Genomic DNA, 27978 nt, shown 5'->3' with positions numbered 1-27978 from the left:
TACTACAGTAAAAGACCAGAAGTGTCAAATATTCTAATTCTAACCTCACTTAAAACAGAAATACAGAATTATTAATTTTTTTTTCTTCAGATATGAGTAATAATACAACTGAAAGAGCTCTCAATCTTCTTAGATTTTTACCTAGAGTATGCATTGCGAATATTAGAGATAATCCTGGAGCTCGCAAGGTATGTACAACTTAGTTAAAATAAAAGACATCCATCAGTCACAATTGAATAATCAAACCAATATGATTCTTTTAGTGTACGAGAAGGGGTAGGGCTCAACACGGTGGAGATTACCACGGGCATGGTAACAAAGGATCGAAGGCGAGGCAAAACTATACACGACTTGGTTATGAGACAGGAAATAATCCATTTTATCTGCGTTTTCCATGGGAACCATATTACAGAGGACACCAGTAAGTAAAATAATTTAAAACTTATTCTTCTTCTAAAGGTGGCTTTTCTCAATCGGAGAAAATCTGATCATCACTATTTTTCATAGACATATTGCTCACTGATTTCTATAGTGGCACAATCGCAAAAATGAAGTTCTGAGATAATTGAGCATGAAGTTTCGTGACATCCTAAAATACCATTCAAAATTACAATTTATGGATAAGAGGTCGACAGAAGAAACCAAATACTTGTCAATGAATGGTTACATATTACTTTTTTTTCCATTGTATGAATTTCGAGAACTTTGATATACATATGCCAGTATTGAATTCAAGTTTTATAGTTTTTTGGCAAAGATGGTCGGTCGTAAGTAGTGGCATAAAAAGTTCATAAAATAAACATTTTTATTTTTGAATTTGTTGATCATATTTTTATTCGAAATAAAGATATACTATATGAACACAACAATATTTTTCTTACTAATAACTAAAAAAGAATTTTAAAATGATTAGCAGTTATAGAAAAACTTTGTTTATGGAAACCAGAATAAAAACGCGGAATATAAGTTGATGTACTTTGACTTTTATTAATTGGACGGCGTTATGGATAACTCAACCAAGCGCCAAAACATAGTTTTGAGATAAATGGCTTCAAAGTTTTTCGTTTCTTGGTTGCTTAATGGTCGCTTAATGGTAAGTGGATTAATGTCGCTTGGTTTAATTTTGTTTTATTTAGTAACCGTTAACGTGACAATAACAGGGATTTTTTCCAAGATAGTTTTAGCTATGTGTCACCAGAATCCGCTGTTATCTCGATATTGAAGAAATGGCGCTTGGTCGAGTTATGCATAACGCCGTCCAATTATTGCATTATATCAAATAAGATACATTAGATCTTCATAATTTTTTCTGGAAATTGGAATTTTATTTTGATAGACCCTATTAATTTCAATGTCTTTAAAAGAGAATATTTTATTAGGATTTATGGTTCGTATTTCTTTGAATAAGTTGACCATTTTAAAATAAAATTCATTAAATAAAGTTTTATACAGAAAAATTCTATGATTATCCTTTTCGATTTCCAGTATTAAAACATCACTTAACAAAGACTTCTCCCTAAAGACCTAAAGTATCTAATATATAAAGTCGAAATGAAAAACACTTTGCACACCCTTAGTTTCGTACCTTGTTTAACAAAATAAAAAGCATTGTTATTGGTTCTTCAACCACTCTTTGCTACATTAACCTGTTCCATCAATGCAATTATAATGTTTAGCTGATTGGAATTGTCTCCCAAATCCCAGTATATCTTAAAAACGCTCATATCTCTTCTTCTGTGCATATCTGGTACATGTTTGCCTACATTTTGTGATGTCACACGGATCTTTAACTGGTCTGGCTGGAACGTCTATCTTCCTGTTGTACATTCTACATTTGATAAGATTGTCCAGAGTTTCAGAGTCCTTTAATTCTAACAATAAAACACTGAAAACGTTTGTTTTCTATACTTCCACAAAATTTATTATATCTAAGTGACTACAGCTGTTTCGGCGGAGTGCCTTTCTCAAGTAATATAGTTTACAATGTGTTTGCCTTTTTAATCTTCAACTGAAGAGGTTGAGGAGTGGGGAGCTGTTTGTCTCGAGTTGGTCATTCAGAATTATATCTGTATTTTTCAGTTTATTAATTTCCATAGATTCTAAAAAAGATAGCTTAAGGCCTTTATTTTAAATATGTAGAATTTGAAACTCTTCATTGAAAGAATGATTATGATCTAGAAGGTGAAGTGCGTATGTAGAAGTGTCTGTTTTTCTATTGTTGAATGCCCTTTTGTGTTCTGCTATCCGTTTGTCAAAAGTTCTGCCAGTTTGACCGATGTACGTTTTCGGACAGTCACCACAAGTTAGTTTGTACACACCACTCTGTAGTTGCTTTCTCTTTCGGCTTTTATTGTTCTTAATATATTTGCTTAAGTTGTTGTTAGTTCTGAAAGCTGGTGTTATTCCTTTCTTTTTTATGTATCTGGCTATTGTTGTTGTTATCTTGCCAGTATATGTGAGAGAGCAGAAGGTACTGGGTTCTTTCTGTGGTGGTGGATACACTAATTTCAGGGCTTTCTTATGGAGTTTTTGGCCAAAAACTCCATAAGAAAGCCCTGAAATTAGTGTATCCACCACCACAGAAAGAACCCAGTACCTTCTGCTCTCTCACATATACTGGCAAGATAACAACAACAATAGCCAGATACATAAAAAAGAAAGGAATAACACCAGCTTTCAGAACTAACAACAACTTAAGCAAATATATTAAGAACAATAAAAGCCGAAAGAGAAAGCAACTACAGAGTGGTGTGTACAAACTAACTTGTGGTGACTGTCCGAAAACGTACATCGGTCAAACTGGCAGAACTTTTGACAAACGGATAGCAGAACACAAAAGGGCATTCAACAATAGAAAAACAGACACTTCTACATACGCACTTCACCTTCTAGATCATAATCATTCTTTCAATGAAGAGTTTCAAATTCTACATATTCAAAATAAAGGCCTTAAGCTATCTTTTTTAGAATCTATGGAAATTAATAAACTGAAAAATACAGATATAATTCTGAATGACCAACTCGAGACAAACAGCTCCCCACTCCTCAACCTCTTCAGTTGAAGATTAAAAAGGCAAACACATTGTAAACTATATTACTTGAGAAAGGCACTCCGCCGAAACAGCTGTAGTCACTTAGATATAATAAATTTTGTGGAAGTATAGAAAACAAACGTTTTCAGTGTTTTATTGTTAGATAAAATGAACTTCCATCAAGTAACGGTCGAATCCATCAATCCTTTAATTCTGTTTTGTATCCACTTCTTACATTCTTTTTCTTGTTACATTCTGAGTGAAATATAAGAAAAAGTAAACCTATACTGACACAACTTTGTTCTTTCATGGCATAAAGTAAAGTATTTAAGTTAAAGTAAATTCTATACCTACACAACCTTATGTTTTGGTAACACAAAGAGTATGTTTTTGCCAAAAAATTCATTCCATACTAGCACAACTTTTAATGTGCCGGTATAGACTAAAAAATAAGATATTTTTATTGAAGGTTATAAAAATTAAAAAGTGGCATAACATTAGTTTTATGAAAATGTGCCGGTATTCCACGTAGAAGCAGCACAAACACACCTAAAGTCAATGTCACATTAAATAAGTGACGGTATAGTGCTGCCGCTCGAGCGAAATGGAGGGAAATATGCACGTGGTACAACTCTCTCTAGGGGATTCTATGCAAGCTACCTTTATGCCGGTTTCTTTCAATTATAAAGTGAAATTTCGTGATTTTTAGGTAGTGGTTATCACAAAACACGATTTTCTGAAAATGTGCCACTATAGAACTCAGTGAGCGATATTAATTGTCTCTATGTAAGTGGCCTAGCCACTGCATCCTGTTTATTTTGATAGATATCCCAATACTACGCTCACTGTAAAGGTGCTGTTCCTTAATTTACTTGTATCAATTTGTGCATCTGTTTTTCTTCATTTTATTATTGCCTTCTTCTTCTTCTTTACGTGCCATCTCTGTGATGAAGGTTGGCAATCATCATTGCTATTCTAACTTTTGACACTACAGCCCGAAAGAGTTCAGTTGAGCTGCATCCAGACCATTCTTTGAGATTTCTCAGCCAGGACTTTTTTCTTCTACCTATGCTGCGTCTTCCTTGAATCTTTCCCTGGATTATTAATTTTAGGAGTTCATATCTGTCACCATGTGTTATATGACCCAAATATTGCAGTGTTCTTATTTTGATGGAATCCAGTATCTCTCTGGTGTTCTCTATTCTTCTTAGTACTTCTTCATTGGATATTCTGTCTGTCCAGGAGATTCTCAACATTGGGTGGAATGCATAAAAGTAGTACCTGCTAATGCTTCAAATATGTACTACATTTTTGAAGATTTTACTACACTTACAACGCATTACTACTCTTACAAATGCTTTGTGAGTGTTTTACTACATTTACAAAGCATTTAGTGCTTTATAGGTGTAGTAAAATCTTCAAAAATGTAGTACATACTTGAAGCATACTCGACCTACGTTTTATGCATTCCACCCATTCTTCGATATGTCCACATTTCAAATGCTTCCAATCTATTGAGACATTGTTTATTAAGAGTTCATGTCTCCACACCATACAAAAGAACAGAAAATACATGTCATTGTTATTGCTATTTTGAACCTAATTTGGGTCACTACTTTTTTTTAACTTATTCATCAACTCATAATATTTTGCTGATTTGATTTGAACATTAAAATTTGACTCCAATGATATTTTTTTAAAAACTTAGAGACTTTCTGCTTTATATGATTGATTTATGTAAAAATATGTATAGTTTCTTATGTTTTACTATTTTTTAACCATTTTGCATTATGCTACGTATTCTATTGCTAACTGGAATTAATGATTTTAGTTTAAAACGCCAGTATCCACCTTTATCAATGTTGGATCTCCAAAAACTAATAGACACCAACCGTATAGACAGCTCAAAACCTATCGACCTAGTAGCAATCTTAAATACCGGCTTGTTTAAAATCTACCCAGATCAACATCATTTTGGAGTACAATTGACAGATGAAGGTGCAGATATATTCGATGCCAAAATCAACCTCGAAGTCCAGTGGTGTACGGAACATATTATAGCAGCAATCGAGAGAAAAGGTGGTGTTATCACTTCCGCTTACTACGATCCTCACAGTCTGCAGGCTATGGTTAACAGCAAGAAGTTTTTTGAAAGAGGTAATTAACAATTTTAAAGTAAAAATGGTTATGTAAGTGTGATTTGTATATATTTCATACATACATAAATATACCCTGACCTTTCTCTTCTATAATAAACCACAGATACGTAAAATGGATTTTAACTTGGATATTTCTGATTATTGTTTCCAACACAAAAATTAAAAAGCAAGGTGGATAAGGGATCTTCTTGTCTAAGATCTCTGTTCACTTCAAATTCATCTGATGAGAATCCTCTCCATACTACATGGTTTTGTGCACACTGTTCAGTCATTCTTACTAACCTAACCAGTTTTGCGGGTATGCCTAAGGAGCTCACTGCTTCATAAATGTTATTCCTTCTCATCCCATCGTATGCTTGTTTAAAATCTGCGAACATCGCACGAAGGGTTACCTTATGTTCACAGCAAGTGATCTGGATTTCTTGTAGTCTAAAAATCTGATCTATTAACTCTAAAATTGGCCTGATACTCACCTAGTTTATCTTCAGCAAATCTGTTGAAATCAGGGCCGCCGCCAGAAAAAAATTTAGGGAGCGTCAAAATCTTTTCTGTTCTAGAAATGAATGAAAAAAAAAAAGAATGTGTGTGTACTTTGTACGCACGTAAGAAGTTATACTTCTAAATATGATTTCAATGAAATAAATATACTTTCGGACAGTTTATTTGTATTTTATTTAAAGATTAAATTAATTTTTACTTAATACTTTCCAAACATTTTTATTAAAACAATACCAAAAATTAAAAGAAGATTAGAAAACACTAGGATTTGAACCGGGGTCCTCTTGATCTCCAGCCCAACGCTCTACCACAGAGCTATACCCTTTTGATTATCCGGGCTACAAGATTTCTCAGACATAGTGACAAACAGACGAAGTGAATTATAAAATATGTACTTTAAATATTACTTATTATCTTATTCCCGAGGTAGACAAGTCCAAATACACAAAAATTACAAATACACACGTATGTGAAAGTTTCGTGTGAAAGATTCGCTTCGCTCATTCTGCAATTCACATGAGTGCCTTAAAAATGTACTTTTTAAATGTACCTATATCATACAATATTTTTTCTACAAACGTCTTATATATCAACAATTATAATTTATTCATTCTCAATTACAGGACAATACCTACAAAAACTTTTACTTGAACTTGACTGACATTCCATTTTTATATTTTTCTTGACATTACATCAAAACTGCCTATACTGTCAATACGTAGGTAAATCAGAATAACATCTACTTTTATTTTTGTATATTCTAACAAATTTTAATAGTTTTTTTCTACAAACGTGTTAAAAATGCAATACAGTTTAAATTAAAACTTTTAAAAAACCTTTTAAACCACCTTTTTCAAATTGCGCAAGTTGTATTATTAATATATATCTATTAATGTTAATAAATGAAATATAAATATTTTGACGTTTCACAATTTGACAATTCACTTTTAACTGCAGTGCCTTAAAATTTTTAAAGCACCGGTGCTTTAAAGTATCATTTTTAACGCTTCTATGGAGTGCTATAAATTGCATTTTTAACACGTTTTTAGAAAAATATATTTAAAAACACTAATATATTCTTTCCACACCTTTTCTGGACTGATAAATATATAAATTAAAACATTTAGTAACGAACTCCATACTGCCTGTGTGCGCATGCGCGCAGATTAATAAAATTTCATCCTCAGTGAAATCGCGCCTAAAGAAGTATAACTTCAAAAACAAGAAAAATTTATATTTTAATAAATATATATAATACAAAAAAAAGATTAATCGATAAATAAAAACTCTAATCTCCTTCGATCTTGACCAAATTTATCAATAATATCTTAAGCTGTAATTATCCAGGGGGGGTCGGCGGATCCTCCCTGACCCCCCCTTGCCGGCGGGCCTGATTGAGGCTCTCTCTTAGCATCCTGGCTAATACCTCGTAATAAGTATCCAACAGAACACCTCTAATGTTCACATGCCAATATATCGCACTTTTTGAAGTTATACTTCTTTAGGCGCGATTGAGGGTGAAATTTTAACATTCCCGGCGCATGCGCACAACGACAGTATGGTGTTAGTCGATAAATCTTTTAAATTATGTAGCGCAACTAAGGTGTGCGTGAAAAGAATATATTAGTGTTTTTAGTAAATATATTTGTTATAATTGCAGTAGAACGTCGATTATCTGAACGTCGATCAACCGAACGACCGCTTATCCGAACTCTCAATTTGTGTAAAAACTCGATTGAAAATGCCTAAACGAAAGCGTATTGTCCTTTCTATGAAATTTTTTAATGCTTAAAAATTTTCATTTTGTTGCAAATACAGCACTTTTTTGTTTAATTTCTATTCTATTTGTCACTAAAGATATGTAAATAAGGCTTTTATTCGAATATGGATGTATAATATTGCTATATCAATACAGTTCGATTATCCGAAAAAATCGATTTTCCGAACACCTATGTCCCCCAGTTAGTTCGGATAATCGACGGTCTACTGTATTGTGTCTTTGGCAGTAAGGTAATAAATGTTATTGAAAATGTTTATTCAATTATCTATTTATCACCTCGATTGTCATTATTATGACCGAGAAATAATCGTTCATAAGGGTAACCTCGATTGCTCGTCGATAGAGCATTCGCCTAGAGATCGAAAGGTCCCACGTTCGAATCCCGGACAATGCATATTCTTTTTTTTGGTATTCTTTTAGTTCTTTTAAAAAAAGAGTTTTTAAATTTTTTAAAATTAATTTAATATTTAAATATAATACAAAAAAACTGTTTAAAGTAATTTAATTAAACTGATTTTGTTAAAATCATATATAGAAGTATAACTTCTTACGTGCGTACAAAGTACACACACATTATTTTTGTATATAGGGCATAATGAAGTTTTGGTCCAATTATTTGGACATATTTTCATGTTCCCATATCCTCTTGATAAGGCTAAGCATCCTTTTTAATAGTTCTTCCCATCCATTCTTTAGCATTTTTGCAGCTATATCGTTTTCTCCCAGTGTTTTGTTATTTTTGAGAGCATTGATTATTTGTATTTTTAATCTCTCATTCACTAGACGGTTCTATTATTTATGCCATCTTACTCTATAAGGAAATTTTCATTCTCATCTGTATGGTACCCATTTAGTAGTTCACTAAAATGTTTCTCCTGTATACTCATCACTGATTCTTTTCACATGTGAGTATTCGATCTTCTTTTTTCATGAATGTATTGTAATTCTCGTACCCCCTTTCAACTTTTTAGCTTTTTGGTACAACAACTGTATTTCTTTTTTCTGAAATATATTCTCTACTTCTTGTATTATGTTTTCGTTGTATTCTCTTTTCTTTCGTCTACATACGCTTCTCATTATTCTTCTATGTTCTTTGCAACTATGGTTGATACCATCATTGTTAAATTATACACCTAAAAAATATCTATAAGTGAGTTGGTTCTAGTTGTCTTTACTTAATATTTTTCTGTTATTTTAGGTATTCCAATACCCCGCAGAATGATGCCTCCCCCAGACGCTATAGAACACTACTCAGATCCTGCACAGAGGGGATATTTGGCAGATCCCGAGAAGATATCCCAAGAGCGTCTAGTCCTAGCCCAGAAATATGGTTACACGTTACCAAAAATAGAAAAAGATCCTGCATACGAGATGTTAATGGAAAGGAAAGATCCTAGGCAGATATTCTATGGTCTACATCCCGGATGGGTGGTCAATTTGACGGATAAGACTATACTTAAACCTGCGGAAGAAGAGCTGAAGGAATATTATGCTTCGTAGGATAGTGGATAATGGTAAATAAATAAATTAATATGATAACAGTTTTGCCAATTTTACTTTTTGAAGTTATACTTCTTTAGGCGCGATTGAGATTGAGGGTGAATTTATATTGATCTGCGCGCATGCGCACACCGACAGTATGGTATTAGTCGTTATACGGGCTCTGATTGGGTGTTGAAATGATCTGTCAATAATAAATAATTGTTCAATATGAAGGTAAACAAATGTATAATATATTAGTTTTATTGTTGTGAGGACAGAAACAAAAAAAAGAATGTGTGTGTACTTTGTACGCACGTAAGAAGTTATACTTCTATTATATGATTATAAACGAAATTAATATACTTTTTATTTATATTTTATTTAAATATTAAATTAATTTATACTTACTACTTCTCAAACATTTTTATTAAAACAGTGCCAAAAATTAAAATAATAAAAAAATAAAACACACACAAACACATTAAAAATGCCACAAATGATTTCTGAACATGAATTGTCGGAAAAATTTTTAACTAAATACGTATTTTCTGAAAATAAAATTATATAATAAATATACTTACAATCATAAAATGTATAAGAAAAATTAAAAAAATAAAAGTTTCTATTGGGATTCGAACCAACTTACCACGCGGCTGGTATTTGCGTTGTATTGGGATTCACTCGCATTAAAACTTCGCCACAGAGACAGCTTGTCATTATGTGCGAAGATCGTCTAACTAAACAGATTAACCTTTTGACATTTTTAACTTATGTAAATCAAATTATTTTGATTTTGAATTGAAATGATTTAGAATTGAAAAAATACAACAAAACATAGAGTAAGAAAACAATATATTAGGTGAATATTGATAGACATTTTGATGGTAATCAAATTATGTAAATAAAAGTATTACATACTACTTATGTATTTTGGTAGGTTCAAGGTAGGTATCGGAGCCCGTATAACGACTAATAAATTTCGCAATCACTTGCGTCGTGCAAAGTGGCTATGTTCAAATATCATAACAAAATTTGATCAACTATTTATAAAACACTTACCAGTGAAAGATTCTTTAGCTTTGAATAAGCGAGATCTGCGGCACTCATACTAGTCACAGTTTGATGAGCTTTCACATTGGCATGCAACAATCATCTCTTCTATGTAAATAAGTCAAAAAATATAATATGAAAACTATTTAAAAAGGCAGTATAACCATTAACTAACTTTTTGTTTGTTGTTTCTCTTCCTACAAATTTTAAAACGCAACAAGCATACATTATAACCAAACCACAGTCCCACAGCTGTGCCACAGCTGCCATATTGGATAATTTTTGTCATGTCATTTGAACATCCAATCAGAACAAAGTTATAATGCGTATAATGGGATTTATCTCATTATTTAGATATTTTAGAAATCCTTAAATTAACTCGCTAGAAACGCGCATGCGCTCGGTCGCTAGGTTTTACCATATAAAATTTCACCGTCATTACGCCCGTAAAGAAGTATAACTTCAAAAAGTTTATAATTGTAGTGACTTTTAAATAGTTTTTAAAGCAACAGGTACGTAATAATTCTAAATGTATCATAGGTACCTACCTATTTGAACCTACCAAAATACATAGTATGTAATACTTTTATTTACATAATTTGATTACCATCAACATTTCTATCAATATTCACCTAATATATTGTTTTCTTACTCTATGTTTTGTTGTATTTTTTCAATTCTAAATAATTTCAATTCAAAATCAAAATAATTTGATTTATGTAATTCAAAAATGTCAAAAGTTTAATCCGTTTAGTTAGTCGATCTTCGCACATAATGACACGTTGTCTCCGTGGCGAAGCGTTTAATGCGAATGAACCCCAATACAACGCCAATACCAACCGCGCTGATAAGTTGGTTCGAATCCCAATAGAAACTTTTATTTTTTTATTTTTTTTTATACATTTTATGATTGTAAGTATATTTATTATATAATTTTATTTTCAGAAAATACGTATTTAGTTAAAAAAATTTCCGACAATTAATGTTCAGAAATCATTTGTGGCATTTTTAATGTGTTTGTGTGTGTTTTATTCTTTTATTATTTTAATTTCTGGCACTGTTTCAATAAAAATGTTTGAGAAGTAGTAAGTATAAATTAGTTTAATATTTAAATAAAATATAAATAAAAAGTATATTAATTTCAAAAAGACTAAGTTTTCACTCTAATGGCATATAAAACAACATAATGCTATCCTACATCCCACCAGAATGAAAACAATGGAAACCTTCTCGGGTTACACCTCCGAGGCTTCTACAATTTGCAAGCCATACGGATGCTGAGACTATATTAATTTCGTTTATAATCATATAATAAAAGTATAACTTCTTACGTGCGTACAAAGTACACACACACATTCTTTTTTTATTTGAGTTAGTACAAATTGAACAATTTGTCTTCTTATTTTGGCATCATAACCCTGGATAGGTCTTTGCCTGACTGGCTATATGTCCTTTCATTCAGGCCTCTCTTGTGTCCTTCTCCTCCATTATCTTACATTCATAGTTTTCAGGTCGTCTTCCGTCTCATCCAACCATCTCTTCCTGGGTCTTCCTTTTTTTTTCGTCTTCCTATCAGCTTCCATTGTAATATTTTCTTTGTTAAAAATCCACGAGGAAAAATTTCCTGTAGTTGGCTGTATACCATTACAAAAACTTAAAATCCTTTATAAAAGGTATATTTGTTAAAATCCCTATACATCTACCTTCTCACAACATCTCAAAGAGAAAAATCATACTCTGAACATACCAGATGATGTTTCTCTTCTACACAATATCCCCCAAAGAGACTTTCTGAAGTTGGACTTGTACGAGGACCTGGAAATAGTCAGAGAAAAACAAAAAAGCCCAAATTGTGTCAACCGCCATGTTTCGTTTAACCGGGACTTCCATCCACTTCATCGACAACTTTTTTCTTAACTTCTTTTTAATTACAATAGTACTTTTCACCTCTTTATTACTCTATCGCTTTCACATAGCAACATTTACAGTTGATTTGACACAATTCATAATGATTTTCTTTCCTTATTCATCTCTATCCATCAACCACTATCACTATCCAATTATACACACACAAACCAATAGCTGCTATCATCACCCACATACATACCGTTTCATCTCTAAATTTTCATCAATAATTTAATTATATCCACCCCATATAATCATACTGCAACTAAATTTAATAGTCTCACTACTCTTTCTGGGTCCCGTTCATGTTACATTTTAATTATATTCTCATAAATTTATAACACCACCCCTCTCCCCTATGTTAGCTATCTCATATATTGGTCTGTTTTGTCGAACCCTTAGAGTTCCAGGCGATATGCAGGGATCTTGAGAAATGGTGGCATGTATCTTAGCTTGTATTATATATCCCTCCCAGATCAGAAAACAGTTCTACACCTTTGTCACCCACACAGTGATTTTTATGGTACTTCCACATACTATAACAACTTCCAATTATTCTAATATAATTGATAACTTTTAAATAAACACACAACTGCTTTTGTAAGCCCTAGATATCACATATAAAGGGTTTGATAACGTTTATTAAGTTTTCTGTATTATGTGTAATGTGGTTTGCCTACTTCCTCCATTACAATATTTTAACATTTACATCAAGTCTATTTCCATTTTTACAGACTATCTACCACAGTGGGAACGACTGCTTTTATTGTTATTAATTTAACAAATTTTACAATAAATACCACAAAACAACAGGGAAATTATAACTTCCTGTGGAACTGTCATTCTTGTCATGTCACCATTCAGAATTTCCGTTATCAAAATCACTTGCTTCCATAGGGCTTTTCATCGATTGTCATTTGTTTCGAGCTTCTGTCATGTGTCACATAATATTAATATATCTCAGCCATACGTCTTTGGTTTCTATCATTGTTATTACCAATAACGTATGACGTAGATATATTAATAATATGTGACACATGACAGAAGCTCGAAACAAATGACTGTGAATGAAAAGCCCTATACAGTCATGATGTGAACTTGTCAGATAGAGCTCATTGGTACCTCGGGCGAAAAACATTGGATATCTTAATCATTCATGTTATAATTCACATCTTTGTCATATGTCCCGATGACGGATCAATTGTAAAGGGTTTTTACCCTGTTATTTTACTTTGGTGGCTTGCATGTAGATTCTAAGTGAGTATAACCTATAATTTTTTATAACCTTAGTCAACATTTTAAATACTTTGTATCATTTTATCTGGTTGTACACATTTTAGGATTGCACTGATGATGATCGGTCAACCGATCGAAAACTAGTTCTGTCTTTGATGTAGCCCTGTATAGGGATTTTAACAAATATACCTTTTATAAAGGATTTTATGATTTTCTTTGTTGTTTTTGGGTCATTCCATTTCAAATCACTCAATTTTGGAGCAAAAACAATTTTGGATCTCCGATTTGTTTGAAAATTGGTATATAGCTTCTGCGGGACGTACAAATAAGATATTTAAGGTCAAAAAATCTTCTTCTTTTTTTCTCAAAATGTTATTTTATGCGATTTTACAGTGATTTGGTGTTTATTTATACAAATTTGCATTTTCTATCGTAAAGTATCAATGGAAAACATAATATTTTAATAGAAGGGACTCAAAAATGTCATTATATGGCATTATAACAAGTTACTTTGATTCAAAACAAGCTTTTGATCAAATTTTATAGTGTAGAAAACGTTAAAATACCGTTTTTTACATTTTCGGAATTATAATCTTATAATCTATACGGAAAGAGCTTTTATATTACCAAATTATTTAATTATTGATAAATAATTACTTATCTAAAATATTTGTTGAAAATTAAAGATTTTGTTGGAAAAACCCGCATTTTCCGGGGAAAATTTTCATCGAACTAAATCGGGAAAAACACGTTTCTATGCAGAATTTAATTACGGTGAATTTTTATTTGGGTGTTTTTTGTGTAAAGTTAAAATCTTTGGAGTTATAGAGCAAACATTGAAAAAAACACGATTTTCGTGCGCCATTTTGTTTATAAAAAAAGTAGCACACTATCTGTGGACTTTGCATACCTATATTATTAATATATACATACACTCATAAGATTCGATTCCAGCAATAAAATTGCTGGTAAATAACTTTTCCTTGTATTTTTCTAATTAGCCAAGAGTATTTCTTCTTCTTCTTCTTCTACGGCACTACAGCCCAAATTGAGCCTTGGCCTCCTTTATTTTTTGCCTCCACCCTTGCCTGTCTGTGGCTGCTCTTCTCCATACACGGACTCCTAAAAGGGCTTGTGCGTCGCTGTTTACTGTGTCTTCCCAGCGCTTTCGTGGCTTCCCAACCGGTCTCTTTCCTTGCATTCTAGCATTCAGTGCTCGTTTTGGTAGCCTATCCTCTCCCATTCTTATCACATGTCCGGCCCATTGCAATCTTTGTGCAATCAAGCTCGTTGTTGTATCGACTTCTGAAGATTCCGTTTTCCCTCACAGGTCCTAGTATTCTCCTAAGTACTTTCCTTTCGAATGTGTCGAGTTTGTTTTTGGATGTTTCTTTCAGCACCCAGACTTCACTGCCATAGCATGTTATTGGTCGAATTAAGGTTTTATAGATTCTCATCTTTGTATTTCGGTGGACACTTTTTGACCGAAATATATGGGAGAGGGCAAAATAAGCTCTGTTTGCCTGCGTTATTCTCTTCCTTATTTCTCCATCTTCTGATCCGTCGACATATATTTCTACTCCCAGGTATGTAAACTTTTCAACCGTTTCAATGTCATCTTCATGTATAATGTTTTCTGGGACTATATTTCTTCTCGTCTGAGTCATTATTTTTGTTTTTTCTGTGTTAATTTCCAGACCTAGCATTTTTGTTTGTGTTTTTAACTCTGCATATGTTTCCTGTGCTCCTGTTGATGTTCTGAGTTGATGCCAAGAGTATTGGCTTTTTTTAATCTTGCCCAACAGAAAATATAAAGAAGCATGATTGTGACCAATTACAGTAGTTAAGAACTGATCCTTGAATGTTTAATTGTCTTCAGAATATTCCTTTAAGAACAACTTATTTCCAGTGCATTTATATCTTCAATATAAATACAAATTCATATAGGTATTTACATTTTTTCCATAAATTCATTACAATATTGTCGTCGTTAATGGTATTCAAATTTCTTTAAATTTCATAAAATTAGTTTGATGTTCTTCCTGAGCTGTCTTTGAACAGTGAATTGTTCAAACTGTCTCTTTTGTTGTTTCTATAAAATGAAGAAGATAGAATATTGAGTAAAATATGATGTGAAGTGGCTTTTTATTAGGAATTGTACTTTTTCTGTCCTTTTCCTACATAAATTGATAATTTTATAAATATATAATTGGTTCTAAAACTTGATTTACTTCAATTCAATTTTTAATCATTCATTAAATTTATAAAAATTTTTATTGTAATACCAAATTTAGTCAATCCAAATGACACATGCGCGCAATACTGGTTGCATAAACTGCTCATCGGTTAATATTATTTTAATTTTTCCGCCTGTGACTGTCGGCTAGAATCGGTTATACACGGACACGACAGTCAGCGCACTAAAGCGATTATTATTTAACGGCAACTCAACGAACTAAAATTGGGAGTGCCTATACAACCAAACGGTCGGCTTAAGTTTTCTTTTTAAAACAAAATGTTCAACCCATAGCTCCTAGATTACATCCTAAAATACAAAACTATCTATTTTATAATGTCCACTTCTAATTTCTTTATTTTATTTGCAGGTACAGAGGCAGCATAACGTCTTGGCTGAATAGAATTCTATATAAAATATATTTTACCAAAACCATGTTAAAAATCTATACTGTAACATATAATTGTTCTGACTTATTACAGTGTCTAATATTCGTAGTTTCTAAATAAATTGTTAAACGAAATCCATGGTATTATTTTCCCAAAAATACCCCTCAAATGAATCCGCAATCAATTACAAACAAGTCTGGCTAATTAGCTCTGCCAAAGCCATTGTTAAAAAAAAAAGCCTTCAACATTTCACACAGTAGAAGAAAAATAAATCTTGCAAGTATGTAGTTGTTACTAAAGATACTTTGCCAAAAATTAATATATAAATAATTCAAAGTTCCTCTAAAATATGTAGTTCGGGGGCCCCCCAAAAGATGGGGACACTTACATACACATACAGCAATCGCGAACTTTTGGTACTTAAGTAAAATATCAAAAAGGTGGGAAAACAAAGGGAGGGAGGGCAGAAACACAAATCTAGCCATACTGTCTTTTAATCCCTGAGAAGATTTATTTTGCTAGTTTCTGTTTGAGCAGATAGTCTCTTGGTGAGATCTATTGTGTTGGCGAGACGAAAAAGACTGACCTACCCCCTCATAGTCAGTTCGTTACTGAAGCTCTCAGTCGGATACTTGACCCTAAGTGATATGTTATACGATCATGTTAGCAGTAGAGAAGTGGCGCCATCTTTTAGCCGATAGCCCAACTACCCGTTTGTTCGAGATATCTTTGGTTTTCTTAATATATGAGCATCCAACGTATAAAGTATTGTTTAAATTTAGGCGTTTTTGATCGAATCTTGTCATTTTGTACTTTCTTTTCTTTTGAGAAGTTTTAATTGTAATGGAAAACAAAACAAATGATTTTTAAAACAGTTTATTTGTGTAAATATATACAAAATCTTTTTGATTACTTTAAGATTGCAACTTGGAAAGAGAAAATAAGAGAAAATATTACACTCATGGACAAAAATATCGAATTGTCTTAGGAATAGGATATCTTTTCCAAATTCGACGTTTTAAAGTGTCATATATATACTAATATGGGCTATACAGTGAGCACGTAAAGGTTGGAATAAATTCATTTTCTCGAGAATGGACGATTTTGGAAAAAATCCCGAAACATGCCAATTTTTATTTTTAAATTACGACTTTTTGGCATATATATCATACTAGTACCGTCACCCATCTGGGCGTGATGATGTCATTGATGATTTTTTTAAATGAGAATAGGGGTCGTGTGATAGCTCATTTGAAAGGTAATTAAATTCTCTATTCAGTAGTATAAACGTTAACATAATTATTTATACAGGGTGTCCAAAAAAATTTTTTGAATTAAATTTATTAACATAAAAAGAAGAATATGTAATTTACTTAATTCAAAATACATTTTACTGCTCTCAGAAAACAGAAAAAAATGTTTATTTAACAAATACATTTTTTTTGCTTAAATTCAATATTAATGCAGCCGCCCACCTGCCTCTTGACAGTTTGAATATTTAATTTAACCGAAAAGCGATGATTATTTTTCAAATAAACATTTTTTTCTGTTTTCTGAGAGCAGTAAAATGTATTTTGAATTAAATAAATTACATACATTCTTCTTTTTATGTCAATAAAATTAATTCAAAAAAATGTTTTTTGGACGCCCTGTATAAATAATTATGTTAATGTTTATACTACTGAATGGAAAATTGAATTACCTTTCAAATGAGCTATCACACGACCCCTATTCTCATTTAAACAATAATCGATGACGTCATCACGCCCAGATGGGTGAAGTCACTAGTATATATATGCCAAAAAGTCGTAGTTTAAAAATAAAAATTGACCTGTTCCGGGATTTTTTTCCAAAATGGTCCATTCCATTATATTGGCCAATCGGTCAATATAATGTTTTAAATTGAATCTCTTCAAGGTAAGTATTCACTATTTTAGTGCCATGAGGACATGTGTCCCTATTAACATGTTCATTTTGTGTGTTCATTAACACGAATCTGTCATCAAATACGGCTGGAAAATGGCAGAACATGATCTTCTAAAATTTTTTCAATGTACATGTACTGTTATTCGCTCAATCGCCTCCATAAGTTCGGTATGTCCCTTTTGAGTTACTACAAATAAAATGGTACCTTTGGATTGTGAAATGATTGTGAAAGGCAATAGTTTTAAATACCTACCTAGGATCGGTATTACAGAGTAATGGAGAAATAGATGGAGATGCATGCAGTAGAATTTGGGCTGGATGGATGAAGTGGAAGGAATCGAGTGGTGTGTTGTGTGACAGAAAAAATCCAATGAAGCTGAAGGGAAAATTCCATAAAACAGCCATAAGACCGGCTATGATGTACGGAACTGAATGTTGGGCAGTGAAAAAGAAAGAGGAACAACGAATGCATGTGGCGGAAATGAGAATGCTTAGATGGATGAGTGGAGTGACAAAAAAGGATAAAATTAAAAATGAGTATATTAGGGGACATCTAGGTGTGGCACCAATTGATGCCAAAATGACGAGAGCATAGGTTAAGATGGTTTGGTCATGTTCAACGTCGAGACGTTAATCACCCAATACGAAGAATAGCTGAAGTGCAGATCCCTGGAAGGAGTAGGAGAGGAAGACCAAAGAAGACCTGGGGGGGGGGGAGACGATTAGGCAGGACATGTGTTGGTAAAGGGGATTAATATTGCTGTACGAAATATGTACATATGTGAGAGTATGAATATACTTTCAGAGGGTGTGGACTGTAGTTAGGGGATATAAAGGTTTAAAGGTTTTATACAGACAATATTCATATGTATCATAAAGTCTTACCATGTTGTGAAATCTTGTCCGGAAGACTGAAGCCGGTCACATACGAGATGACTGTTTCCGTACCACGTGCCTCGCGTTTTGACTGTTGCGAAATCGTGTATGGCGTCACTCCCGAATTACTGTTCGTGCACGTATTGCTATTGTTCGAAACGAAACAGCCCAAAAGAAAGGCTGGACCGGCAACAAGAGATGAGCGGTACCGACTTTATACGTCGAAAGATCGTGGCGAAGAGATTGCACCCTCACGTGTGAGTGGTGCTTGTTGACCGTCGAACGGCTGATGAGAAAGAGTGGTTCACCCTCTGGCGGGTGTACGAGAAGAGAGGGAATCCCAAATTGTCCAAATATTGTCTGTCTGTAAGGGTGAGGAAAGAGGGTAAGAAATAGGAATGAAATGGTACTATTGAACAGGGCTGGCTTGAGATTTATTTAAAGTTAAGGGTTTTAACCCTGGAAGATCACATCTATTTTTTTTTAAATAAACCTCACACATGGGTGTCAGATAACCAATGATTTTTTGTGAAGAATTAAAAAAAGTAAATATTTTATGATTTCCAGAGACTCTCTAATCACTATTGAATACATAAGAATAATTAAATCAATAATTTTATTTTCTCTCTCTTAATTGTAGTAACACAAAGAAAAAAATATTAAAAATACCTAAAAATAATTAAAAAACATTCTCTAAAAAACCGGAAACATAATTCAAAATATTTTAATTTAATTTAACAACAAAATGGTCTTTCTAACTAAAATATAACACCTTTTGATTATAGAACTCATATTCATTCTTAGGCAGGTATTTCAGTTTCACTCATTTTAGTGACTACATTCATGACAGTGTGGCTCTATGCTCCATGCATTATGTTTTATAGCAAGCAGAGCATGCTCGCTTTGCTTTTCCATCTTTGCCTTTGCAGAAATAACACCTAGTTTGCTTTACTAAATTTGTGGGATGTTGTGTTGTTAGGTCATTAACTTGAACGCACACTTGATCGCAAACCTTACACATGGGTGCTACATACCCTAGCATGTATTCAATAAATTCTCGTGATTGGAAATATTGCTCAAATGAGACCGCAACTACGCACCGTCCTTGGCAGACTAGAGACTGAATTTACATAAAGCAGCATTACCATTAAAATGCAGCTGCGCAAGCTACATGCAGTTAAGTGTCGCGATGGGTATATCACACCCAAGTGTGAGTTTCCAGGGTTAATAAGAGATTAAACACAGTAAAAAATATAATATATTTGACATGTGAAAATTGAACAATTGCAATGATCCAAGATGGAATTGTGAGGAGAAATGCAATTAGGGAAGCCGACCTCGCATAGGGATAAGGCAAAGAGAATGATGATGATCGTCCTTAACAACGCCTGATAGGTTTAAAAAATTCCTGAATTATAACACGTTTTTTCACTCACCGCCTGGACTAACAATCGAAAATACGATTAGATAATAAATAATTTATTGTATATCACTTTACAATATTAAAATATATAATTATTTACAACAGTAAATTTTCACTACTGGTACTCAAATTAGGCAAAGATTTGAAAACACAGCTCCTATTCTTAACTATATCAGTCTTTAAAGAATTCTGTAAAGAATATTTCTTCTTGCTACTAGAAGGGCACTCAATGTCTAACGCTAGTATGTTACTCCTAGATAAGTCAGGTGAGTTGTTTGAGCTTTCTTCGTTTCGAGGCGTCTCACACAGATCTTCGACGTGGACGTCGGCTTTTTGGATGGACGACGCGCTATTTCGACTGCAACATTTTACCTAAAAATGAGTAATTTGTTAGGTACACTTCGCGTCAAAAAAGCTGGTAATCTTTTTCTCATAGGCATCTTTCAGTGCGTCACAGTTTTTCGATTTCTTTCTAACGCATTAAATTGTATGTGACAGAAAAAGGCATGTCCGTGATTACAGACATTTATAACATTTATTCTAGTTGTCAATAGATGGCGCTATAATCGAAAAAAAAATTATTTACGAATTATACAGGGTGATTCATCTTATTCGCCTCGGTCTCTGTACGGAAAACCACTTGATATTTTAAAAAAATTTCTTCACAGAAATATACAGGGTCTTTAATACTACAACCTAAAATAATGTAAATTATACAGGGTGTTCCAAAAAAGAGTGGTATATCAAAGTTATATTTTTTCTTATGGAATGCCCTATATCTGATGACATTATTGAATTGACCCTAAAAAATAAGCTACACTTTCATAAGGGTTCCCTATACCTAAATACAGGGTGTTTTGATTTATTTCGATTTTTATAAAAATGTAAGGTTTTAGAAAAAAATAAATATCTACGAATCTAAGAAGCAGTAACAAATTCTTTCTTGGATCTTAATAATAGACTATTTAGCATACTTAAACAGATGCTTATTGCAACAAAATTTTTTACAGGGTGGTTAAAATATGAGATTGTTCTATTAACAAATTCAAGCTGTAATAACTTACTTATTTTAAATGGAACACCCTGTATCTTACTAGTCTATCGCGTAGAAAATTTACTTAGCTTTCAATTTGTATTAGGGTTTCCTATACCTATCTTTTTACAGGGTGGTCAAAATATTAGATTGTTCTATTAACAAATTCAAGCTGTAATAACTTACTTATTTTAAATGGAACACCCTGTATCTTACTAGTCTATCGAGTAGAAAATTTACTTAGCTTTCAATTCTTATTAGGGTTTCCTATACCTATCTAGCTTCATTTGTTAAATATTTAAAGATTTTCTAATTTGTAAGCTTTAAAAATTAGAATTAAGTACCTATGTCGTGGTTATGTACAACACATCATCAACACCGGCAATATACTTAAATATCTTAGTCAAGATAGTTTCATTAATAAAATTCACATTTTTATCATTTAATCACACAGAGTGTTCTTATTTTAAATGACATACTCGATATTATATTCTTTATAATGGAAGATATTTAAAATCTCTTCAATTCCATGTTAACATTCTCAATACACATGTTATTCTGTAAATATAAATTCCCATGTTATTCTGTATATACCCATTTTTACATATTTTTGTACAATAGGCTCGTTTTCGTCAAAGTAGCCATTGCATTTAATTGTTTGTAATTGCGATTTAAAGATTCAAACAAAAAGTGGCGTTCTTAAATTTACTTAATAACCGTTGGGTTAAGATATGGAAAATACTTATACGGAATGAAATATAATTTAAATATCTTCCAGAATACGGCATCTAATATAGGGTATGCAGTTTAAAATAAACATATTATTCAATTTCACATGTAGGCCAAAATCAACTAAAATAATACAACACTCTGTGTGAGTGCATGATAACAATGAAAATTTTATTATTAATGAGAGTATCTTGTCTAAGTATATTGCCGGTGTTGGTGATGTGTTGTACATAAACACGACATAGGTACTTATGTAATTCTAATTTTTAAAGCTTACAAATTAGGTAATCGTTAAATATTTAAAAAATTAAGGGAGATAGGTATAGGAAACCCTAATAAGAATTTAAAGCTAAGTAAATTTTCTACTCGATAGACTAGTAAGCTACAGGGTGTTCCATTTAAAATAAGTAAGTTATTACAGTTTGAATTTGTTAATAGAACAATCTAATATTTTGACCACCCTGTAAAAAGATAGGTATAGGAAACCCTAATACAAATTGAAAGCTAAGCAAATTTTCTACGCGATAGACTAGTAAGATACAGGGTGTTCCATTTAAAATAAGTAAGTTATTACAGCTTGAATTTGTTAATAGAACAATCTCATATTTTAACCACCCTGTAAGAAATTTTGTTGCAATAAGCATCTCTTTAAGTATGCTAAATAGTCTATTATTAAGATCCAAGAAAGAATTTGTTACTGCTTCTTAGATTCGTAGATATTTATTTTTTCTAAAACCTTACATTTTTATAAAAATCGAAATAAATCAAAACACCCTGTATTTAGGTATAGGGAACCCTTATGAAAGTATAGCTTATTTTTTAAGGTCAATTCAAAAATGTCATCAGATATAGGGCATTCCATAAGAAAAAAAGAATGTGTGCGTACTTTGTACGCACGTAAGAAGTTATACTTCTATTATATGATTTAAACGAAATTAATATACTTTTTATTTATATTTTGTTTAAATATTAAACTAATTTATACTTACTATTTCTCAAACATTTTTATTAGAACAGTGCCAAAAATTAAAATAATAAAAGAATAAAACACACAAACACATTAAACAAGCCACAAATGATGTCTGAACATTAATTGTCGAAAATTTTTTTAACTAAATACGTATTTTCTGAAAATACAATTATATAATAAATATACTTACAATCATAAAATGTATTAAAAAAAACAAAAAAGAAAGTTTCTATTGGGACTCGAACCAGCGCTGATAAGCGCGGTTGGTATTGGTATTCTTTCGCCTTCAACGCTTAGCCACGGACACTATGTGTCATTATTTACGAAGATCGACTAACTAAACGGATTAAACTTGTGATATTTTGATATTTTGAAAATTGATCAAATTATTTTAATTTTGAATTGAAATTATTTAGAATTGAAAAAAATACAATAAAACATAGAGTAAGAAAACAATATATTAGGTGAATATTGATAGAAATTTTGATGGTAATCAAATTATATAAATAAAAGTATTACATACTATGTATTTTGGCAGATCGAATAGGTAGCTTTATACTCATGATACATTAACAATTATTACGTACCTGTTGCTTTTAAAAACTATTTAAAAGTCACTACAATATTATAAACTTTTTTGTTTCTGTCCTCACAACAATAAAACTAATATATTATACATTTGTTTACCTTTACCTTTACCTCCAAACCACAGCTGTCCTACAGCTGCCATATCGGATAATTTTTGACACGTCATTTGAACATCCAATCAGAACAAAGTTATAATGCGCATGCGCCGGGCTGATAGGTTTTAACATATAAAAATTCACCCTCTATCGCCGGTAAAGAAGTATAACTTCAAAAATATAACTTTGATATACCACTCTTTTTTGGAACACCCTGTATAATTCACATTATTTTTAGGTTGTAGTATTAAAGGCCCTGTATATTTCTGTGAAGAAATTTTTTTTTAAATATCAAGTGGTTTTCCGTACAGAGACCGAGGCGAATAAGATGAACCACCCTATATAATATATATTATCTACGAATATACTCTGTACAATTAATAAGACTATACAAATCAAAGAAAATAAAATTTTATAAATGCAATAAACACAATTGATTTGTTTTTATGCCAAATTGTAAATAAAATGTGACAACTGTCAAATTTAACTAAAATGTCATGTTAGAATAAATGTTATAGATGTGTATTATCACGGACTTACCTTTTTTTCTATCATTTGTGACACACTGAAAAATGCCTATGAAAACTGAAAAGGACAATACAACTCTTATAACCGAAAATCGCGTTTTTCAAGTTGTGTAAGTTGATCTTGTCACATCTGTCATTCTAATTTCTAGGGCAACGTTGCCAGGTCAACGAAAATATTTTATGGAACCAGCTAAAAGCATAATTATTATTCATCAGCTAAAAAATGATTAATTTTCATCTTCGGCCAAGCTTTCCCAGGTTTCTTCAATGATGGACAATTGTTAATAATAAAAATAATGCCTATCTAAAAACTTTATACATTTTTAAACGTTATTATTTTTCAAAAATAAATAACCATTTTCAATTTCGTTGCAACACGAAACTGCAGACGCATCCTATTCTAGTTCAATCAGAGAGTGCAGCAAGCACCTCTACCGGTTTCGAAACTTATTAGTCTCTCATCAGGAGGCACATATGCTGCTCTCTCTGACCCAACCAGGAGGCATATTTTTACAAATGCTCGTATACTACGGCCCCAGAGTGCTGAAATCGGTTAGCATTTGATATACACTATTACGCTACAAACCCTCATTGATTTCGGCAGCTATTAAATTAAAAGACATCTATTAAATTTTGGTGTCCAAGTTTTTATTGCAATTAACATTATTGTAAGTATTGTATATTTACATTTCAATTTATTGCTTGAAAAACAGAAGTAAAAATGTCTTTTCTTTTCTGAAAAATGTCTTTGGCAGATAGGGGAGTGCAATTAGAACGAAAAGATACAATGTTTCGGAAAAAATCAAACAAGGCTATATTTTTTTTAAACTTTTTTTGTTAGTTTATAAATATGTTAAAGTAAAAAGTTCTACTCACAAATTTCGCCGCTAATTGTTTATTAATTGTTTAAACAATAACAATTTTTTTTGTATAAATAATGTTAAGAATATGGGTGAATTCAACATTTTATTTTGATAAAAATGTTTTTATTTTAGTTTTTATTATGCTGAACCGAATCTGACATTACAATTTGCAAATTCAAAATGGCGGATTCAAAATGGCGGATCTTTTCTAAAAATCCTTAAAAAGTAGTTGTAAAATCCGAATCTTTTTTATTAAACGTGTTTGTTTGCATATATGTGGACATTTTTAAGAGGTTGTTGAACCTAAATCAAATTTTGATAATTTAAATTATAAAATGGCAGATCCAAAATGGCGGATAACTTAAAAAATAGTTGTAAAATCATAATTTCTTTACAAAATGTATTTATTTCTGAGTGCTTTGATAAACCTAACTTAAATGTTAACATTATAAAGTATAAAATGGCGGATCCAAAATGCGGATTTTCTAAAAAGAACATAAAAAAGAACATTCTTCTAAAACATTTATTGTCTTTATTTTTAACAGGTTGTTGAATCTGAATTAAAGATTAAAAATTTAAATTTCAAAATGGCGGATCCAAAATGGCGGATATTTAAATGAAAAACAAGTAGAATCCAATCAAACAAATATGGAATTTCATTCTTAAAAAAAAGATAAACAAATAATTTTCACAATAATATTAAAAATTAAAATGTATTAGAAAAAATATTTAAAAAAAAAACAAATTTTCGATTAGAAAGATATAATTACATATTGGAACATAGTTTTTAATTCCAAACAACTTTTCTTTATAAAAATTTTCGATATTGTGAAATATAAAGGTACTTTACTCTTGAGTTAAATTAATATTTTTTGACATACCTCGTACAAAATTAACAAAATTTGATGGTTGCATCTTATGTTATACATGATGCAGAGTATTTTATAAAAAATAACTTTTTTTCATAAAACTGATATTAAAAAAGTTATCAATAGGTTCCAAGTTACGCAGACATACTGTATGAGTTAAAAAAAAAATTTTTTTGTTGAACATTTATTATTGTTGAAGCTTATTATTAAATGTATTTTAGGTAAGTTTTACAGAAAACAGTTTTGATCACTCTGTATATACATTTTTTCAGCTGGTAATTTTCGGTTTTTGTATTACATTTTTGTTATCTTTCTTAGTTTTCTCTAAAATAAATTGTTTATTTCATTTTTAAACCTCGTATAAAATTGATAAAATTTGACATAACATGGTTGTATTTTAGATTTTAGACCATGCAGAATTTTTTATTAAGAAGCACTTTTTTTCGTAAAATTAATAATAAAAGAGTTATCTGAATTAAAATAACTGAAAATAATGTTAGTTATCCATAATTTTTCAAAAGAAAAAAATTTCAATTAGACGGATGTAATTGCATGCTAGAATACAGTTTTTAATTCCAAACAACTTTTCATAATAGCAATTTTCAATATTGTGAAAAATAAAGCTACTTTACTCTTGAGTGAAATTCAAACTTTTTGACATACCTCGTATAATGTTCAAAAAATTTGATATTTGATGGTTAAATCTTAGGTTTTGGACCATGCAGAGCTTTTTATAAAGAATAACTTTTTTTCGTAAAATTAATAATAAAAAAGTTTTTCTATGGATACAACTTACAGGGACATACTGTATATTTTTTTTATTTTTTTTTTATATTTTTTCGGTGCACACGTACAAAATACAATTAGTTGCAGAATTGCTAACAAAGATGTGGTTAGTAATTTACAATTTTATTTTGCACCTCTTGGTGTGATGATATAAGGAATACAATATATTATTATTCGTATTGAAAATTATACAATTTAAATTTATGGGTAAAAAAATGTTGTTATTAATTATTTCATTATAGAATTTATCATTGCTTGCACTATTTAATGAACACCCGAGTATAATATGAGTTAAGTCTCCCAGTTCACCACATAAACATGAAGAATCAAACATTGCTTTTCCCTTAAATTAAATGTTCAAACCGTCAAGAGGCAGCTGGGTGGCAGCTTAAACATTGAATTTAAGCAAACAGTAATGTTTATATTTCAAATAAACATTTTATTTCTGTTTTTTAACAGCAGTAAAATGTATTTTCAATTAAATAAACTACGCAAAGTCTTCTTTTTGTGTCAATTATTTCAATTAAAAAATTGTTTTTGGACACCCTGTATAAATAATTATGTTAATGTTTATATTACTGAATTAGAAAATTGAATTGTCTTTCAAATGAGCTATCACTCTACCCCTATTCTTATCGAAAAAATCATCTATTACGTCATCACGTCCAGACGGATGACGTCACTAGTATGATATATATGCCAAAAAATCATAAATTACAATCAAAAATCGACCTGTTTCGGTTATTTCTAATAATGTTGTTTATTTAGCTAATTAAATTGAAATATACAATACTTACAATAATATTAATTCCAATAAAAACTTAGGCACCATAATTTAATAAATGTCTTATAATTTAATAGGTGCCTAAATCAATGAGGGTTTGTAGCGTAATTGTGTATTTCAAAGGCTAATCTGTAAATATGCAACCAGGAGAGACCCCGGCGTGCAGTTACGCATTGCAACGAACGAAATGACAGGAATGCCCTAGCGGCAACTGCTAGCACAAGACTAAGTTTTCAATCTAATAGCACATAAAATAACATTAAAAATATTACTCTACATGCCACCAGATTGAAAACAATGGGAACCTTTTCTGGTTACACCTCCGAGACTTCTCAAATTTGCAAGCCATAACGGATGCTGAGACTAAAGAAGATGAGGGAATTTTAAAATTTATAATTCATGTCCCATCTGCTCAGCGCGGTAAAATTCCAACGAGAATGGTTCCCTTAGTACCTCTCGTTGGAACTTTACCGCGCTGAGCAGATGGGACGTGAATTATAAATTGTAAAATTCCCTCATCTGCTGTTGAGATTTTTATTTTTTACCAATTTTTCAGTTTTTAGTATTACACAGAAGTCAAAAAGACGATTTTTTTTTGTAAAAAAGGGTGAAAATCAATATATTTTTATTATTGTTAAACAAAAAATAAGCATACAACAAAAAATATCTCGACGGCGTTACCTCAAGGAATGTCTAAAGAATATCTATGCAAAATTTCAGGTGAATCGGTCAAGTAATTTTT

The 27978-nt window shown here is 31.5% G+C and overlaps 2 protein-coding genes across 2 annotated transcripts in view; one reads left to right on the top strand and one right to left on the bottom strand.

Annotated features, from left to right (window-relative positions):
• Positions 1 to 19: 19 nt before the first annotated feature.
• On the top strand, positions 20 to 15901 carry LOC114337359 (39S ribosomal protein L15, mitochondrial). The gene is made up of 5 exons (XM_028287773.2): positions 20 to 188; positions 264 to 421; positions 4864 to 5189; positions 8668 to 8983; positions 15749 to 15901. The coding sequence occupies exons 1-4, from the start codon at positions 93 to 95 to the stop codon at positions 8967 to 8969; spliced, it is 882 nt and encodes a 293-aa protein (XP_028143574.2). The 5' UTR covers positions 20 to 92; the 3' UTR covers positions 8970 to 8983; positions 15749 to 15901.
• Positions 15902 to 20032: 4131 nt separating this feature from the next.
• LOC114337360 (E3 ubiquitin-protein ligase MARCHF8) overlaps positions 20033 to 27978 on the bottom strand; it is an 88565-nt gene continuing 80619 nt past the window's right edge. Inside the window, exon 5 of the mRNA XM_050662323.1 lies at positions 20033 to 20364. Within this exon, the coding sequence (XP_050518280.1) occupies positions 20089 to 20364 (276 nt within the window). The 3' untranslated portion in view covers positions 20033 to 20088. The remainder of the gene's footprint in view (positions 20365 to 27978) is intronic.

Source organism: Diabrotica virgifera, chromosome 9 (assembly GCF_917563875.1).
Source record: "Diabrotica virgifera virgifera chromosome 9, PGI_DIABVI_V3a".
NCBI lineage: Eukaryota > Metazoa > Arthropoda > Insecta > Coleoptera > Chrysomelidae > Diabrotica > Diabrotica virgifera.
The sequence above is the reverse complement of the archived record's forward strand: the minus strand, read 5'-3'. Positions and strand labels throughout refer to the sequence as shown.

Bases quoted from the DNA above. Each gene is read 5' to 3' on its own strand.
- LOC114337359 (XM_028287773.2), top strand. From the start codon at position 93: ATGAGTAATAATACAACTGAAAGAGCTCTCAATCTTCTTAGATTTTTA. The intron at 189-263 runs GTATGTACAACT...TGATTCTTTTAG, and splicing joins ATAATCCTGGAGCTCGCAAG to TGTACGAGAAGGGGTAGGGC. The intron at 5,190-8,667 runs GTAATTAACAAT...CTGTTATTTTAG, and splicing joins CAAGAAGTTTTTTGAAAGAG to GTATTCCAATACCCCGCAGA.